General features: G+C 37.9%; 3 protein-coding genes across 5 annotated transcripts; 2 read left to right on the top strand and 1 right to left on the bottom strand.

Moving 5' to 3' along the window:
* Nucleotides 1-101: 101 nt before the first annotated feature.
* LOC137723321 (Protein prenylyltransferase superfamily protein) lies at nucleotides 102-3,538 on the bottom strand. Of its 2 annotated transcripts, XM_068462485.2 has the most exons (11): nucleotides 3,366-3,534; nucleotides 2,796-2,847; nucleotides 2,482-2,672; nucleotides 2,233-2,343; nucleotides 1,972-2,062; nucleotides 1,596-1,664; nucleotides 1,190-1,267; nucleotides 1,001-1,090; nucleotides 806-856; nucleotides 486-722; nucleotides 102-387 (listed from the first exon to the last, which is right to left on the bottom strand). In XM_068462485.2, the coding sequence occupies exons 1-11, from the start codon at nucleotides 3,452-3,454 to the stop codon at nucleotides 247-249; spliced, it is 1,200 nt and encodes a 399-aa protein (XP_068318586.1). In that variant the 5' UTR covers nucleotides 3,455-3,534; the 3' UTR covers nucleotides 102-246. The 2 variants fall into 2 exon arrangements, with proteins under 2 accessions (XP_068318586.1, XP_068318585.1); XM_068462484.2 differs by having other exon boundaries at nucleotides 2,482-2,847; nucleotides 3,366-3,538.
* On the top strand, nucleotides 3,533-9,590 carry LOC137722457 (serine/threonine protein phosphatase 2A regulatory subunit B''beta). Its single transcript, XM_068461462.2, has 13 exons — nucleotides 3,533-4,137; nucleotides 4,675-4,917; nucleotides 5,080-5,185; nucleotides 5,261-5,360; nucleotides 5,811-5,916; nucleotides 6,097-6,187; nucleotides 6,390-6,531; nucleotides 6,737-6,884; nucleotides 7,041-7,150; nucleotides 7,821-7,977; nucleotides 8,268-8,393; nucleotides 8,515-8,666; nucleotides 9,092-9,590. The coding sequence occupies exons 1-12, from the start codon at nucleotides 3,988-3,990 to the stop codon at nucleotides 8,653-8,655; spliced, it is 1,620 nt and encodes a 539-aa protein (XP_068317563.1). The 5' UTR covers nucleotides 3,533-3,987; the 3' UTR covers nucleotides 8,656-8,666; nucleotides 9,092-9,590.
* Nucleotides 9,591-10,620: 1,030 nt separating this feature from the next.
* Nucleotides 10,621-14,997, top strand: LOC137722842 (endoribonuclease). 2 transcript variants are annotated; one of them, XR_011066800.2, is made up of 13 exons: nucleotides 10,622-10,886; nucleotides 11,460-11,531; nucleotides 11,628-11,707; nucleotides 11,845-12,070; nucleotides 12,150-12,182; nucleotides 12,287-12,369; nucleotides 12,497-12,569; nucleotides 12,725-13,070; nucleotides 13,184-13,515; nucleotides 13,671-14,008; nucleotides 14,100-14,266; nucleotides 14,357-14,445; nucleotides 14,530-14,997. XR_011066800.2 is itself a non-coding variant. In XM_068461944.2 (12 exons), the coding sequence occupies exons 1-12, from the start codon at nucleotides 10,809-10,811 to the stop codon at nucleotides 14,740-14,742; spliced, it is 2,220 nt and encodes a 739-aa protein (XP_068318045.2). In that variant the 5' UTR covers nucleotides 10,621-10,808; the 3' UTR covers nucleotides 14,743-14,997. The 2 variants fall into 2 exon arrangements, 1 of the variants encoding a protein (XP_068318045.2); XM_068461944.2 differs by having other exon boundaries at nucleotides 10,621-10,886; nucleotides 14,100-14,445.
* Nucleotides 14,998-16,783: the final 1,786 nt, after the last annotated feature.

Consider the following 16,783-nt stretch of genomic DNA (forward strand, 5'->3'; position numbering starts at 1 on the left):
GCCAGACCTAACTCCGAAGATATTTTAGCTAGGTTCATGTTAACACAGTTCCTTTTACAAGGCTGCTTTGATACTCCAAAAATCCAGATAAGAAAACATCCTTCAATAACATGATATGTATTAATCATGATGTAAGACATTGGTACATTATAATTTGAACGATTCAAACGAAAAGAGGAAGAAGTTACAAGTTTACAACACAAAATGTGCTACACATATATTTTCCGGGGGCTAACTCTCGCTCAACTAATGTCCAGATGCTTCTACATAGCTCACTAAAGAATCCCAAGTTGAGGATCTCTCCGGGCACGCCTTATTCAACAGAGCTTTTAGGTTTTCGGTTTTCAGCTTCTCTTGAAATTCAATCCGTCGGGAATCAGGGATTTGCTGAGGCAGGTAAGAGCAACATAAGCATCCAGAAAACTTGATAGAACAGGATTGTGTAGAGTTGCAACAAAATTAAAACGGAGGGAAACTACTTTTACCTTAATCAACCATAATATATAAGTGGCAGAATGTTTAGCCTGTGCTTGGTAATCGTCAAAGCTATTATCTGGAATGATTGAGCAGGAGTCGAGGAGATGTAACTCGTTATCCATAAATATTCTGAAGTCGTTATTCATGCTGTTATTCTGCTTCCCGTGGCTGGACACACCACTATGATCTGTTATGAAATGCTTTATCCAAAATAAGGAAAGGAAGCGACGATGAAGCCATAGAGCCTGTTTACAGCGAATACCATAGAAATTAAAACCTGTGGGGTTCTCAGATGATCAGTCAAATATACGAAAACAACCCCATGTACCTCTCTTCCTATGTAGCGCTTTATCAGCATTTCATCCCAGTCAAGCTCCTCCTGATATGCCCATATTTTTAAGCAGTGAATTTAAACTTAATTTCACATACAACGAAAAGACAAAAATTTGACACAAGTATTAACTGTACAAAGCGCTCGCCCGTAGGAACCGATGATTTCATAATTACTGAAAAGAGACTGTACCTTCCACAATTGATATGTTTCAACGTTGTAACCAGAAGATGAAATTTCTTGTTTATAGCATTGCTCTTCTAAAATCTTAAGCATCAGCTGCTGAAAAATGATAGAAACATTGATTGTGAAGGAATTAAAGTCCAGCACGTCAAAAACTTCATATCTCAGATTCACAACAAAAAGAAGACAAGGTCTCACACTGCGATAATGGAAGCAACTATGATCAGCAACATGCAAGGAGGCCCAGTTTCTGGATCTTTTTAATTCATATAACAACTGCAAGCACACATTTAGAGTGCATATAATTAATAATGCTAACCATACGAAAAATAGATATGTAATATAAGTATGTTGTTGGACTAAGAACTGAACGAAAGCAACAGTTAACTTGTAGATGTGTCACAACTTTTTAACAGAGGAAATCTTAATGACGTCTTTTGAGAATGAAAGGCTTAAATACAATCCTCCACTTACCCTGTCCAAATTTAAAGGAGTGCAATTTGGCTTAAAATTGTTCGCAAAACATTATAACATCTAAAATATGAAAATTCTAGAAGGGAACCTGAATTATTCCCGCAAAAGGAATGGCAGGATTATATCTAACCTGTTCTCTTGTCATGTAGGTAACCAACCAGCAACGATGATTCCAAGCACGGTAATTCATTTTTGACCTCTGTAAAAAAAGATTTTAATTACACAAAAGCGAACAATGAAAAGGAAAATTCTCAAACCATGGACACTGTACATTATGTCTGGCAAAGATACAACTATTATTGGCTCTGGTTTGGTACAGAAAAATTTGTCAGCTCAGTAGGAGCGACGGAAGGCATTTCTCAAGTCTTTAAAGTGGCGTGAGTTATGTTGTTTTCTTTATGAAAGCAACAACGAGACTGACCAAAAACAACACATAGGATAATTGATTTAAAGTTTAAATAAACCTTGAAAATTAAAAGCATGCAGTTCCTGAACTGAATTTAAACCTCAGCTATTTTCTCCACCAGCTCAGAGTCTTTGGTCACAATCTCTGACAGAGTTGAACACTTTCCAGCAATTGACTTGATGACCCACTGCCTGTAACGATCGATATGTTCATAAAATTCGTGTTTTTAAAGCCATTAATAGGGAAACGATAATGAGGGGCTCAATTAAACCACACCCTGCTGAGTACTTACAAATAAGAAACTATAGAATCATGCCAGTTGTTAAACATATAACGAAAACCATTTTTTTAAAGATGTTACCTATGGCTCCAAGCATACTCAGACTTAGGTGAATATGAAAGAACAAGTGCCGACAAGAGAAGTTCATCCAAAAAATCCGAGAGCTTATGCTTCTGCGACACAACAAGTTTCCTGGGTCAAATATACAAGATCAATTAGGTGTCATGACATAAATTGAAAAGCAGACAAGATCAAGCAGCTCCAAAATTGTTGATATATAAGAGAGAGAAAACAAGCACTACTGAACCAAAAATGAAAAGGGGGAAAAACCTGGAATGCCATGCAGTGCCGAAATCACAACTTAGCAACAAAAGCGCCCTGCTATGCTTCATGACATCACTTTCAAAACTGCTATCCAAAGATAATGACGCACACAAAGAGTTCTCATCCCCGGATACATCAGATTTTCTGTTAAGTGCCTTATATTGTCTACTTGCTGCCATAAACGCATGCTTAGCTGCCTTACATAATGGAAGAAGAATTTGCGTTGAAATCCCCAACTTATGATCCCTATTCCAAAAAACTGAGTTTCCATCTGCCGAGCGCAGCACAGTACTGTCATCAAATGAGGGTGAATGGCCTACCTCTTTATTCAGCTCGGAAAACTGGGACGGGTGAAGAAATCCCACCTCATCTCTGGGTCATCAAGTGAACACAATACATTATACATACGACGGTCGCATTACTAGTTTTTCCAAAGACATTAATGAGAGCCCTCTAAAAAGAGAAAACCTCTAACGCACCCACAAGTACACACACACGCCCAAACAATTCAAAAACTTTCAGCAAAAGAACAAGGCATACTTGGACCGCTATCGAAATCCTGGTCTCACTAACAGTAATGAACTAGCACTGAATCAACATCTTGAATTGAACTAAAACAGAATTGACCTTTTTCAAAAAATTTGAAATCCAAGTAAAATCAAGCTGATACTTTTACATGTAAACAACTCATTCGGGATCAAATATCCGAACTTTTCGAGACGGAAATTACAGTTTGTCGAGGTTCACCATCCAAGCAAAGAATAAAAACTACTTACACAAAACTCTTTGGGGCATTTCGTCAAACATAAAGTCTGCATCTTTACTGAAAACAGAGAAGCAAAACCTGCAATCAATGATTCTTTGATAGGATACAAGTACGAATTACTCACATTTGGGGATCGGATTCCAAGATACGTTCGAATTGATTCAGAAGATCGGCCATGGTTGCTTCCGAACGACGCAGCTCCTCTTCGTTCATATTTCCTGTTTGTTTCCCGAGAAAATTACAAGGGAAAATGAAACCATATACGTTGTATACAAAATGGTAAATTAACTCAACGTAACTACGTGAAAGATCCCTATTTGTTGGTGCAATAAATTGCAGGAAAAAGTAATGATCGTGGCCGTAGTGGATCCCAGCTTGAGCCTATACCGCACTGACACGTATACATCTTTCTTCGACCTTTCTTTTCTGTAGAAAATTTTGGAGCTGCTGTTGCTGTTCTCTCTCTCTCTACAAATCTCTCTCTCTCCTCTTTGGGCTAAAAGTGCATCTATCGCCGAAGGATTTTCTCTCATTTCCCCTCACTTTCTCTCCCGTTTTCTCGCAACCCAAACACTCCAATTCCTTAAGGATCTGGCGTTTCTTCCACTTCAAATCTCACCTTTTTTTTTTTTTTTCCAATCGCGCAAAAAGGCAGTGAGTTGGAACAAAATATAATCGAAAGGAAAGCACTTTGCGGGGATTGGGATTTCTGAATCAAGGGTTCCGTGATCTGTATATGCGTCTCAATGACTATGGAAATCGTGGTGGATGCGGCGTCGTTTGACGCCGACTTGTTGCAGCTCAATGAGGTGTCCCCTTTGGCCCTCAAATCGAATCCGAGCTACGTCGAATCGCTGTTCGAGCAGTGGCTTTCGCTTCCTGATACTAATCGCCTGGTACTTAAAACCCGAATTTTGCCTTCAAAATTTGAAATTTTTGGTGGTTTCGCATTGTTTTGGTTCTGCATCTAATTGGGTTTCGAAGAATTTATGGGTACATTTTTTGGTTTTTGAATTTTGGTGAGCTTGGTTTTTTGCTATTTATATCAGAGTTTCTGAATTTGCATGAATGTGTATATGTCCTTTGTGCTGGCGTGTGAAATGTCATGAGAGCTAAGAAATAATGATGCTGAATTGATTTTAGCATGTAGTAATTTTCCTGCTCGGCACGATGAAATTGTGATTAAAGAAGCATTAAAGGGCACATGTTAGTATGAAAAAAGGGATGAAATTTGTAAATTATAAGCACCTGGTGTTTACAATTCCGAGTACCTTAAAGTAGTTCTTGAAGTATTTGTAATTAGTTGTTGGAAATGCTACTGACAACAAGTTTTATTTTTCAATTGGGATACATATGCTGCACGTTTTTACGTATTGTTTCTTGCTTTTCTGATGCATGGCGGTTTTTTCATTCTCCTGAACTTATGATTGCAGGTGACACAACTGCTAACTGAAGCAAAGGCAGGTGGTCCCCTGAATGTGCAGGGAAACTCTTCTAGTCCACATGCCACTGGAGGCAGTACGTTGCCTTCCATGTTTCCAGCCGGCAGTGCACCACCACTGTCACCAAGAAGTTCATCTGGATCCCCTCGCATTATGAAACAGAGGATTGGTCCTTCTCATTTAGGTTCTCCGCTGAAGGTAGTTAGCGAGCCAGTTAAAGAAGTGATACCTCAGGTTTGACCAATCCTAATCTTTTTCGGCAATCTCGTGGCACTGTTTTTCTGTTTCTTTTGCAATGCATGTCATTCATCATTTGAACTATCTAGCTGCAATGGTTTTCCTTTTAGAGGGAAAGGTAGATTATTATTTCTAACTTGGATTTTGTACCACTTGTAGTTTTACTTTCTACATGGTCGCCCACCTCCAAATGAACTGAAAGATCAATGCTTGTTTAGAATCAATCAGTTTTTCTCTGGCAACTCAGACGGACTGCAGATTCATGGTAAGATATACTTAAGATATGAGTTTATGGTGTACGACTGGAATAAGATTTTAACCAGTCTCTTTGGTGTATCAGAATTTAAATCAGTTGCTAAGGATATCTGCAAGCTGCCTTCATTCTTCTCTACATCTCTCTTCAAAAAGATTGACGCTAATAGCACTGGATTTGTAACAAGGTAATATTCACTTTTGTCATTGCTTATGAAAGGATGTAGTTTCGAAGTTGCTATCCCCACCCCTTTACTGTGGTTTATCTTATGTGCCACAACTATTATCCTCTACTATTAAAATGTCTTAGTTCTTGTTCACCAACCCTTTTACCCCCACTTTAAGGAGCATAAATCTTTCAGCCTGAAGTGGATAAACAATGCCCTTTATAAGGGTTGATTGGGGAGAAGGGGTTCAAGTGGCTTTCCCGGAGGCTTTTTTTTTCTGAGCTGACTTGTAGCCATCTCCTGGTATAAACTAATATGGTTACCTCATCTGACTAAAAGTTCCGGGTGACCCCTATCTGGTCATGTTTCTTTAGTTCTTCTCTCTGGACTTCGTTAATTCTCTTGTTATTAAAGCTTGGCTGTTTCCTTTGCAAACCATACTCTTACTTTTTTCTACTAATTTGTTTGTAGGGACACATTTATTGATTATTGGGTCACTGGAAACATGTTGACAATGGATATAGCTACTCAGATATATTCCATCTTAAAGCAACCAGATCTCAATTACCTCACTCAGGTTTTTGTCTTGCTTTATTTGTTTCCCTCGTTTATGTTTTATTGCAAATCTGTGCTCAACCTGATGTCTCTACAAATATGTATAATTAATCATTATACGATTAAATGCAGTGTTGATCATTAAAATTATTATGTTTGGTGCACTACCTAGCATCTAAATCCTGTTCCTGTTTGATAACAGGATGACTTTAAACCTGTCCTTCAAGAACTTTTGGCAACTCATCCAGGGTTGGAGTTCTTGCAGAGCACACAAGAGTTTCAGGAAAGATATGGTTTGTTCTCCACCTACAATCAGCCTTTTCTTGATACCATATGTTTGTCGAGTTTTCCATTCCCCTCTCTCCTCCTCCTTTGTTTTCTCCCTTCCTCCCACTTAGGCTGTTTTAGTATTGCATTTTCACTGTGGTTATGATTGATGCAATTCCTTTCGCATGATGCACACGTTAACTTGAGATATTCTTGCAAATGGTCCAGCTGAAACTGTAATATACAGAATATTTTACTACATAAATAGATCTGGGAACCGTCAGCTCACACTCAGGGAGTTGAAGCGTGGAAACTTGATTGATGCAATGCAACATGCAGATGAAGAAGAGGACATCAACAAGGTTTTGAGGTAAAGATTCTGGATACAGACTTAGTCTGTGTTACTATAGGCTATAGGGTGTGGCCGGTAGAATTAGGAACCATCATGCCTGTTTTCTTTCACACAATCTGGAATAGTTTGCGGGAGTGTTCCTCACTGTATGTTGGTGTGTTTTATGTGATATCAGTGATTTTTGGTCTTCGAAACTCCTTGTTTCTTATATGATCTGTAACAGGTACTTCTCGTATGAGCACTTTTATGTGATATACTGCAAGTTTTGGGAGCTGGATACAGATCATGATTTCCTGATCGACAAAGAGAACCTGATCAGATATGGTAACCATGCACTTACCTACCGGATTGTTGACAGAATATTTTCTCAGGTTTGTCATGAAGCTTTTGTTTACCAACTTTAAGAAAAGGTTCTCAATCAATAAAAGCTTAAACCTTGATCTATTACCTCTCTCTCTCTCTCTCTCTCTCTCTGAGGCATGCAGTCTGATTTATGTAATTAATGAGTTTATTTTTTTGTTTCTCAGGTCGCAAGAAAGTTTACGAGCAAGGTTGAAGGAAAGATGGGGTATCAAGATTTTGTCTACTTCATTCTCTCGGAGGAGGATAAGACTTCTGAGCCTAGCCTTGAGTTCTGGTATATCTTTACCTCTTATCTCTTTTAGTCAGTAACTTGCTTCACAAGACTTAGCAGTCAAGTGTAATCATGGGTAATGCAGCAATATAAGATGGAAGTCCAAGTGGAACATATGTGCTGGGTAGTTTGATGGAAAAAGTGGAAAGATTACAAAATACGTAAAAATGGGTTTCCACCATTGTTGTATTAATTTTCTTAATCAGCCTTGTTGATTCAACATTCATTTAAAGTCAGCCATGCACCAAAAAGAATTAGGCTAGTCAGGAACGAATTGTGATTTATTTCTAAAAAGAATAAAGATTAAATCAATCATTGGATGGGTGAATTCAGTTGCCTAATAATCGTATAGAAGTATTATTAGGTGGAAACTTTATTCTCTATACTTCAAGTAGCAGTACTGGAAACTTTTTCCCTGAAAACATTTTAAGTAAAACCATTACTATGTCCTGCTTTCAGAGGCGGTTCGGAAGATTCATTGTTCTTGTTAGGTTTTGATCAGATTTGACTTTGGGATGGGACAGAGACCGATATTTGAGCCTTCAATTAAGTGTAATTGAATGTGCGGTCTCAGTTTGCCAAGTGATGGATGGAGGGATCCACTTGATTCAACTTTACAGTTAATTATTCTATCAATTCTGTAGTAGTCGTGACGCAACATTGTTCATGTTAGGTTCAAGTGCATAGATTTGGATGGAAATGGAGTTTTGACACGGAATGAACTGAATTTCTTTTATGAGGAGCAATTGCATAGAATGGAGTGCATGGCCCAAGAACCTGTTCTCTTTGAGGATATTTTGTGCCAGATAATTGACATGATTGGACCAGAGGTTTGCCTTTTCTGACTGTGCCTTTTTACTCTTATCTTATCTTTTTTTGGAATTAACTGAACATTGTTTAAACAAAATCTTAAAGTACAAGGTTGAGGGCAAGTGGTCCTTATCGGAATAATTGTAACCCCTCCTCCTTAATTGATCATTGTGTTGCTGGCATGTAACATCCTGGAAATAAGCATCCGCCGAGCTTTATTGCCTCAAGAAAATTGTTTAAAAGAATGGAATACTGTGCAGCTTGTTAGATATAGTTTTATTGTGGTTGACATGAAGCTTTGTTCTTGCAGAATGAGAGCTATATCACACTCCATGATCTGAAAGGCTGTAAGCTTTCAGGAAGTGTTTTCAATATCCTTTTCAACCTTAACAAGTTCATGGCCTTTGAAACTCGTGATCCATTTCTCATTCGTCAGGTATTCAAAACAATTTTTCTTTTCATCATTTGATGTTGGAAGATTCCGGATAAACATGTAGTGGACTGCATTTCTATTGTTGGTAACAGACTTGCTGTTGCTGATATTGTGATGTTTACAGGAACGTGAGAATCCAACCTTGACAGAGTGGGATCGATTTGCACATAGAGAATACATCAGACTTTCAATGGAAGAAGATGTTGAAGATGCCTCAAATGGAAGTGCCGAAGTTTGGGACGAATCACTAGAGGCTCCCTTTTGAGTTCAACTCAGGTAATCTACCTTAGTTTGAAGTCAATAAAATATGGCGCTGCTTTATTTTAATTATATTACCCTTTCCTTTTTATTTTGTTTCATTCCTATGATGGGCAAATGGGTATCCAAAACATGTTATTAACCTCGGTTTCTTAGACTCTGCATATCATGTAGTGGAAACAGATGAAAATTACAATAAATCTAGTCAATACTTTTGATCTACTTTGTGTAAACACAAGTATCACAAAACTCTGAATGTTTCACTCAACATGCAGTAAAGATGTTTATTTATGTCCGTAGATTCTCATCGGAAACATTATGAATTTTGTATGATCACAAATATCAACGACATGAACTTGTGAATGATGAATCAATTGTTATGCATAATTTCTATCTTGTCTCCATTGCCTATGGAAATTCCACCTTTGCATTTGTCTTTGCAGGAATAGGATAGGTAATTTCAGTTTCTTCTTTAAACTGGCAATCAGACAGAACTGACGACTCGTAGAATCAGTATATCGAACGAGCTGTTGTAGTGCAGATACCTGCACTGTTGTTGAGGGTAAATTCTGAACTCGGTGGTGTCAATGTACCTTTTTTTCCAGCAGCAAAACTGAAAGAATACTGGTCTACATGTTCATGAATTGAACAAACGACGGGTCAGAATGGAAGCCCCAAAGCCTCAAATCATAGCATTCAGAATAGCTGTCTGCTCACGATTAACGACGGCCAGTTGAAAGATAATAACATCCGTAACACGTCTTTCTCTCCTTCTGGTTCAATTTGTTGCCTCAAGTTGTAAGATATCACTTATTTAAGGTTATAATTTATGTCATAGTGATTGGTTGTTTGAACACTTTCATTTGTAAAGTTCTTTAGGTCGTGCCGGACTTCTTTGTCAAGCAATTTTGGTTCCTATCAATTGATATTCATGGTTTATAATCTTTTCGTGTTTGTTCATCTTATTGTACACGAACTGAGTAAGATAATGACCTGACATTCGAGTGTATGCCAATCGATTTCTTCCCTATCAAGAGAAGCGGCATTTTGCTCGGATTTGCAAGACCATTTCTTGCAAAACCGAGCGAAAACCCGAGCAACCCTGTGAATGCTTGGCCTGAAAGAGCTTATGGTATGGAATTGGACAACTTTTGCCTCAACTGTGGCTTCTAATGTGACTCGTCGTATATTTCTACATTAATGTGACTCGTCGTATATTTCTATTTTATTGTCACGTGAGAAGAGATGCTTACAAGGAACACACATTCAGTCACGCCGCATAATTTCCTCCTTGTATCACATACGATACAAGAGATGATAATGTGGGATATAACTTCGGTAACGCCTATAAATTCCCCAAAGCACGAAACAATTTTCTGCCACTAACGACCTGTAACCCTAAGAGAGAAGGTTTTCTTAATAAAGTAATTTAAAAAAAAAAATAACACAGGTAAGTGCTGAGAGCGTTCTTATTTAATTTACTGTGTCTCGTGTTCAAATCCTTATCCTGGCCCGTCCCATAGTTTAAAACAGAATTAGATCCTATCCGGATTCACTTTGTAAGGATCCTCACATCTTAGTCATTCATCGTGTATCGTGCGTTTAAAAATCATTTTACTTTTTTTTTATTTAAAATTAAACAAAAATATTATTTGACAAAAACTGACTGCTTGATGTACGATGAACGATTAGAATGTGAGGATCTCTAGATCCCCATAAAATGGATCCGGAGAAGATCATCTTCGGTTTAAAATAATATGAAAGTTTGTTTGAAAGTTTTCTTAAAATAACTAAAAGCGATTTGAATGAAAATATTTTTTAAACTAATCTTTAGTTAAAATTCAAGTAATTTCTTAAAAAAATTACTTAAAGTGATTCGACATGTCTAGTGCTTCTCAAAAGGCATTTAAAATGATTTTGAACCCGAAATTAATTTCATCAAAAATATTTTCAGTTATTTTGAAAGTATTTTTCAAAAACAAAAAGTTTCTTCGTGTCCATCCTCCACAACTCTCACATAAGCCGAGGAAGAGCACCTCTCCCAATTACACAATCCCAAAACCCTGCCTTTCCCAGAAACTCAGAGAAGTTGAAAGCAGGTTTTGGGTAAACTTTAGCGCAGCGGCGGGTGCGGTTAGACTGTTAGAGCAGCAGGCGGAGATGAAGGTGGTTGCTTTAGTAAGCGGCGGCAAGGACAGCTGCTATGCCATGATGAAGTGCATCCAATACGGCCACCAGGTTCGTTACTTTCTGTTTGGTTCCCTAGAAAATGCAGGAAATTCATAGCAAAGATTGATTTTTTCCTGATTTTTCATGTTGTTTTCACCTGTTGTGTATTTGGGTTTTCACTGAAAGTTCAGCTTAACTTTGGGTTTAGATTGCTAATGGCATTGGGATTGATGACTGAGTGTTTGGTGGCTGAGAAAATCCACATTGTTAAAGAAAAAAGAAAATTTCGTTCCTTTTATGCCTTTTTATAACTGGTTTCTAAATTGCTTATATCCTGGGTTCAGTTTTCGCTCTTGAGTGATTGCTGGTTAAATAAATAATTGGGCTCGTTTGAGACTGCTTCTGTAAAAGCAGTTCTGCTCATAGTGCTTACATTAGAAACACGTTAAGTTTTTATTGAAATCCAAGTGGTTTATGAAAAAGCATCTAGCAAGTGATTCTCTAGAAAGCGGTTCTATTCACCCAGAAGCACTTGAAACGCAGTCAGAAGCGCTTTTGGTTGCCATGTTCAAAGAGTTTAAAGATTCTTTATAAATGTCATATTCAAAGTTTGATAATTGATAAGTGCTTATTATTACGCAGATTGTTGCAGTGGCAAATTTGATGCCAGCTGATGATTCTGTGGACGAGCTTGATAGCTACATGTATCAAACTGTAAGTCTCTCTTTCCTTCCTCCCTACAATTACATATTCGAATTAAAGTTAAGGAAATCCAGTGATGTGATTGTTGAGTCCATTTACGTTCCTTAGGTTGGGCACCAGATAGTCGTCAGCTATGCAGAATGCATGGGAGTCCCATTGTTCAGAAGGCGAATACAAGGATCCACAAGGCAAGATTTTAAGAAGGAAATTTTGATAAGAACATTTTATCCTAGATTTAGAAGCTGCAATCTTTGTTATTATTGTTGAGAAATTCTCACGTGTAAAGCATATTTTTATTCTCGAATCGCTTTTGTGGATCATATAGGCATCAGAAGCTTAGCTATAGAATGACACCTGGCGATGAAGTCGAAGATATGTTTATTTTGTTAAATGAAGTGAAAAGACAGATTCCTTCTGTCACAGCAGTATCCTCTGGTGCTATTGCATCAGATTATCAAAGGCTGCGGGTGGAAAGTGTGTGTTCTAGGTTGGGGCTTGTTTCTCTAGCATACTTGTGGAAACAAGATCAGTCGTTTCTCCTTCAAGAAATGGTAATTTCATTTTTAACAATATAAATGCAGTTTATTAGTAATGCATTATTTTAACTCACATACCCTTTTTGCCAACCAGATAACTAATGAGATTCTAGCAATTACAGTTAAGGTAAAATTCATTGTTTAACTTGCTATTTTGGTTGCTTGAAATCACTTGCATGTGTATTTGGATGGTTTTGTGGATGGAAGCCTAATATTGTTTGAATATCGTAGGTTGCTGCTATGGGGTTGGATCCCTCAAAGCACTTGGGCAAAGGAATAGCATTCTTACAACCCTATCTGCATAAGTTGAAAGAGTATGTTTTTTTTTTTCTGCTCAACCCCCTTAAACCAAAGTTTCTGCAGTACATTGATATTACCATTCTTGATTGTATACGAGCATAATCCATAAAATCTGTTGGTTAATCTACCATTCGTTGTCAGTTTGTATGGTATTAATGTATGCGGCGAAGGAGGGGAATATGAAACCTTGACACTGGACTGCCCTCTCTTTGTTGTAAGTTTATATCGTTTCTCATCCTCTGGCCATGGTCTGCTGTGAATAAGCGGGAGTGAGCAGTTGTCCCAATTCATTTTTCTTATCACATTTTTAAGTCAACATTTATGTCACTTGTTGCATTTACGTTCTACATGATTTTTTTTAATTTACAGAATGCTAGAATTGTGCTGGATGAGTTTCAAATAATACTGCACTCTTCAGATTCCATAGCTCCGGTTGGGGTGCTTCATCCCTTGGCTTTTCATTTGGAAAATAAGGCAGAGTCCTGTACTTTGGGGAGCAGTGATCATACCAATCAGAAGTGTCAGGAGAAGAAGAGTTTTCTATTTGAAGTGCAAGGAGACCATTCACAAGGATATGATGCTGCACGCAAAGCTGATGCCGAAGTTGAGAATGCAGTTGAACTTGCTGATTATAAACTTCACATTTCAAAAACACAAAAGGGTGATACATTTTCTATTTGTTGCTGGTTACAAGATTCTCGTACGACTTCCACAGGTGAACAGTAGATGAAGTATACTTCTCCGGTTGTAATTTTTATTCCTCGCCAGTGTATCGTTTTTCAGATAGTATTATAACAATTTAATACTGTTAAATGATCTAATTGACAGGATTGCAAGGAGATCTGGAGGCTGTCCTGAAGAAAATTGAATCACTACTTGTAGAATATGGTTTTGGTTGGGAATATGTTCTCTATATTCATCTTTATATTGCCGACATGAAAGAGTTTGCTGCAGCAAATGATACATATGTGAGGTATATAACTCAAGGTAAGTGCCCTTTTGGTGTTCCATCCCGCAGTACAATTGAACTGCCTTTGTCGCAAGCGGGTTTAGGTAAGGCATACATGGAAGTTTTGGTGGCAAATGACCATTCCAAAAAGGTTCTACATGTACAGAGTATATCTTGCTGGGCACCCAGTTGTATTGGACCTTATAGCCAGGTAAAACATACGTCATCAGCTCCCAGTCAGCACCTTTCCTTTTACTTTTCTTCATTTTCCTAACGAGAACAGTAGGTTTGCATCATATAAGGTGGAAAGTTCCATGAATTTAAAATTGGTGATCTTCTAATTTCTATCAATTTGTTTGCTTCCAGGCAACTTTGCATAAGGAGATACTTCACATGGCTGGGCAGTTGGGGCTCGATCCTCCCACAATGACATTATGCCAAGGAGGCCCCATTGACGAGCTGGAAAAGGCACTAGAAAATAGTGAAGCAGTGGCTAAATCCTTTAACCATTCAATATCGGCCTCAGCTATTGTTTTTATCACTTACTGTTCAACAAAAAATATATCGTCAGAGAGATTTAAAATTCAGGAGAAGCAGTTTGCTTTCCTTAAACAAACAAGGAGCTTCGAGTTGGATCTAGGAACCAATTCTGAAGCATTTGATCCCATTTTTCTATATGTGCTCGTCCCTGATCTACCAAAGGGGTAAAATTTTTATTTATGCTCCTCATTTGTTTCGATTTTATTTCGTCGTGATTACCTGAAATAATCAGTTGCTCCTCTTTTTGGCATGCAGGGCCCTTGTAGAAATTAAGCCCATTTTATTTGTTGCAGAAGATATCGAAGAACCAACTGAGAATGCAAAAGACCAATCCTGCTCAAGCAACCCTGGTTACTGGGGTTTTCAGCATGCGGATTGGCATGATTCTTGCTTTCAGAGTTGCATTGTTCCTGGAAAATTATGTACGGTTGTTTTGTCCATGAGTAGTGAACTTGCTTCGATGATCTGTCTTGAAGACAAGAATAAAGAGGATTATCAAAATTCTTTTGCAGAGAGGCAGACGGATAGAGTATCAAGATTTTGCATATATCTTCTGGATAAAATTATGACGGAGAACGCTTTTTCTTGGCAAGACACAATGGTATGTTTCTTGTCTAATGACTCTTCTTTCTTTTGTTACTGTGTTTTCGTTCGTATCATTCTAACTCTGTCTTTCCTTGCATAGTATTTGAGGTTGTATTGTCCAACAAGCCTTCAAGTATCTGTGGATGCACTCTCACTGATGTTGACTAATGCATTCAATGAACTCGCCGAAATGGGTCGGATCAAGACTGGCAAGGAACCCGTCTTCAACCTCCTTCCGGTCTTAGGTGCTGGGAGTTCTTCAGCAACCATGAATGATATAATCACCTGTGAATTATTGGCTCAGAAATCCTGAGTTTCATTGCTTCATGTGAAAGGAGAAAAGATCCTTTGATTTCCGATATGGTGTTTGATGCAAATGCCTAAACTGTTTGTAATCGGATAATTTTATCCGCTCGCTTAAATTACCGGGTGCAAGGGGCTGGTGACTCATGTAGATCTGAGCATTCCCCCTCCACCCGAGATTTTGTGTTCGATTTCTGTTCCGATGTCATTTGTATCAAAGAAATATTCTCTGGTTTTAATCCAACATTTTGTATATTTGGAAAAAGTCACACTGCTCCACAACTCTCTCTCTCTCTCTCTCTCTCTCTCTCTCTCTCTGTCTACCCCCGACATCTCCACACAGCAACGGCGAGCTCAGTTGGAAAATGACCCGTCGTTTCCATGCAGGCAAACCCTAAATTCCTTACTGATAAAATAGTAAACGATACAACGTATATTTTTCTCCGGTATGCACTCCTTGTTGTTTAATACATCAAAAAAATACCACTGATAAGATTCAACAGGAGCGTGTCGAAGTTAGTTTCAATAAAATTGAAAGACATAAATTTGAAGAGTTATGTGGATAAAGTTGATGAGCTAGGGTTAGGGTTTGCCGGTTTGGACGCATAAAACATAATGCTTCACCTTGAAAACATTATGGTTGGTACTAACCCTAAGATATTTGATTGATGATGTGTAATGTTTTGGTTTGGGTTGGCAACTTTGGCTTATTTCCAAACTCGTACATATGTCAAGCAGATTGATGTGTTATATTATTGCGCATGCTTAGTTTGCTAACACTCAGACCAAACCAGACTAATGTGATGGCAAAATGTCTTGTCGTTCTTAATAAAATCTTGACAACTGTGATGCCTGACAATAATCTTCTTAGTTCCATGTCTAATGTCTTTATATATAGAAATCAATTCAAATCACATCATTATTAGTTAATTAGATGTAATTATACGATATGGTCTTGTATGTTGCAAGGTTCCAGGAGAAGGGAGAATGGCTATGGTACGCAACTTTACGCATGCTTTGCAAAGAGGTTATTTACAGGACTAGATACTGGGACATTTCAATCACAAATGAGGCAACCACCACCATCTTATTTTACATTACACGTGTGGTTCACACATGTTTGAAAAAAACTCGCACTGTTCCACAACTCTCTCTCTCTCTCTCTCTCTCTCTCTCTCTCTCTCTCTCTCTCTACACTCCGACATCTCCACACAGTAACAGTGAGCTCAGTTGAAAAATGACCCGTCGTTGCCAATCATGCAAACCCTAAACTCCTTACTCCTTGTAGTGATCAAATAGTAATGGGGTATGAATCATATGATACCATGCATATTTTTCTCTTGTGTACATCCTTTTTTATTGAGTTTAACACGTAAAAAAGAAACAATGCCTAAGATTCAACCTAAGTGTGTCGAAGTTAATTTCAATAAAATTAAACGGCAAAATTTGAAAAGCCATGATGTAGTTGATGAGGATTAAGGTTTGGACCATAACATAATGCTTCACCATGAAAACAATGTGGGGTTGGTACTTTGTCTATTAGACATAAACCCTAAGATATTTGATTGATGATGTGTAATGTTTTGATTTCGGTTGGCAACTTTGGCTAAATGCCTTGTCGTTCTTAATAAAATCTTGACCAAATGTGATGCATGGCAATAATCTTCTTAGTTTCATGTCTAATGTAATTATCAGAGAACGATTTGTAAGTTGCAATCCTGCAGACACCGTACGCCAAGAGGAGGTATACATGGCTGCACATGTTGGTTGGTCTTTAGGGCAGCAAGATGTGAAAATTGCCTTTTTACAAGGCATCTTACAAGAGGAAGTATACATGGCATAACCACCTAGTTTTATTGATGCTAAGCATGGAGATTATTTATGTAAGCTACACAAATCTTTATATGGATCGAAACAAGCCCCAAGAACTTGGAAGGACAGGTTTACTAGTTTTCTTCCTTCCTTGGGCTTCAACTCCACATATGCAAACTCTTCACTATTTGTTAAAACTGTTGGTGATTAATTTTGTGGTTATGTTGCTGCTTTATGTT

The sequence above is a fragment of the Pyrus communis genome, chromosome 4 (genome assembly GCF_041283825.1).
Source record: "Pyrus communis isolate YQ-2024b chromosome 4, ASM4128382v1, whole genome shotgun sequence".
In the NCBI taxonomy this organism is placed as follows: Eukaryota; Viridiplantae; Streptophyta; class Magnoliopsida; order Rosales; family Rosaceae; genus Pyrus; species Pyrus communis.

Excerpts from the sequence above, each read along its gene's own strand:
- LOC137722842 (XM_068461944.2), top strand. The coding sequence starts at position 10,809 with ATGAAGGTGGTTGCTTTAGTAAGCGGCGGCAAGGACAGCTGCTATGCC. Across the intron at positions 12,370-12,496 it reads TATCTGCATAAGTTGAAAGA|TTTGTATGGTATTAATGTAT; the intron begins GTATGTTTTTTT and ends ATTCGTTGTCAG. Across the intron at positions 13,071-13,183 it reads TTCTCGTACGACTTCCACAG|GATTGCAAGGAGATCTGGAG; the intron begins GTGAACAGTAGA and ends TCTAATTGACAG.
- LOC137723321 (XM_068462484.2), bottom strand. The coding sequence starts at position 3,454 with ATGAACGAAGAGGAGCTGCGTCGTTCGGAAGCAACCATGGCCGATCTT. Across the intron at positions 2,063-2,232 it reads GAGTATGCTTGGAGCCATAG|GCAGTGGGTCATCAAGTCAA; the intron begins GTAACATCTTTA and ends CGATCGTTACAG. Across the intron at positions 857-1,000 it reads AAACATATCAATTGTGGAAG|GAGGAGCTTGACTGGGATGA; the intron begins GTACAGTCTCTT and ends TGGGCATATCAG.
- LOC137722457 (XM_068461462.2), top strand. The coding sequence starts at position 3,988 with ATGACTATGGAAATCGTGGTGGATGCGGCGTCGTTTGACGCCGACTTG. Across the intron at positions 5,186-5,260 it reads AGACGGACTGCAGATTCATG|AATTTAAATCAGTTGCTAAG; the intron begins GTAAGATATACT and ends TTGGTGTATCAG. Across the intron at positions 5,917-6,096 it reads ATCTCAATTACCTCACTCAG|GATGACTTTAAACCTGTCCT; the intron begins GTTTTTGTCTTG and ends GTTTGATAACAG.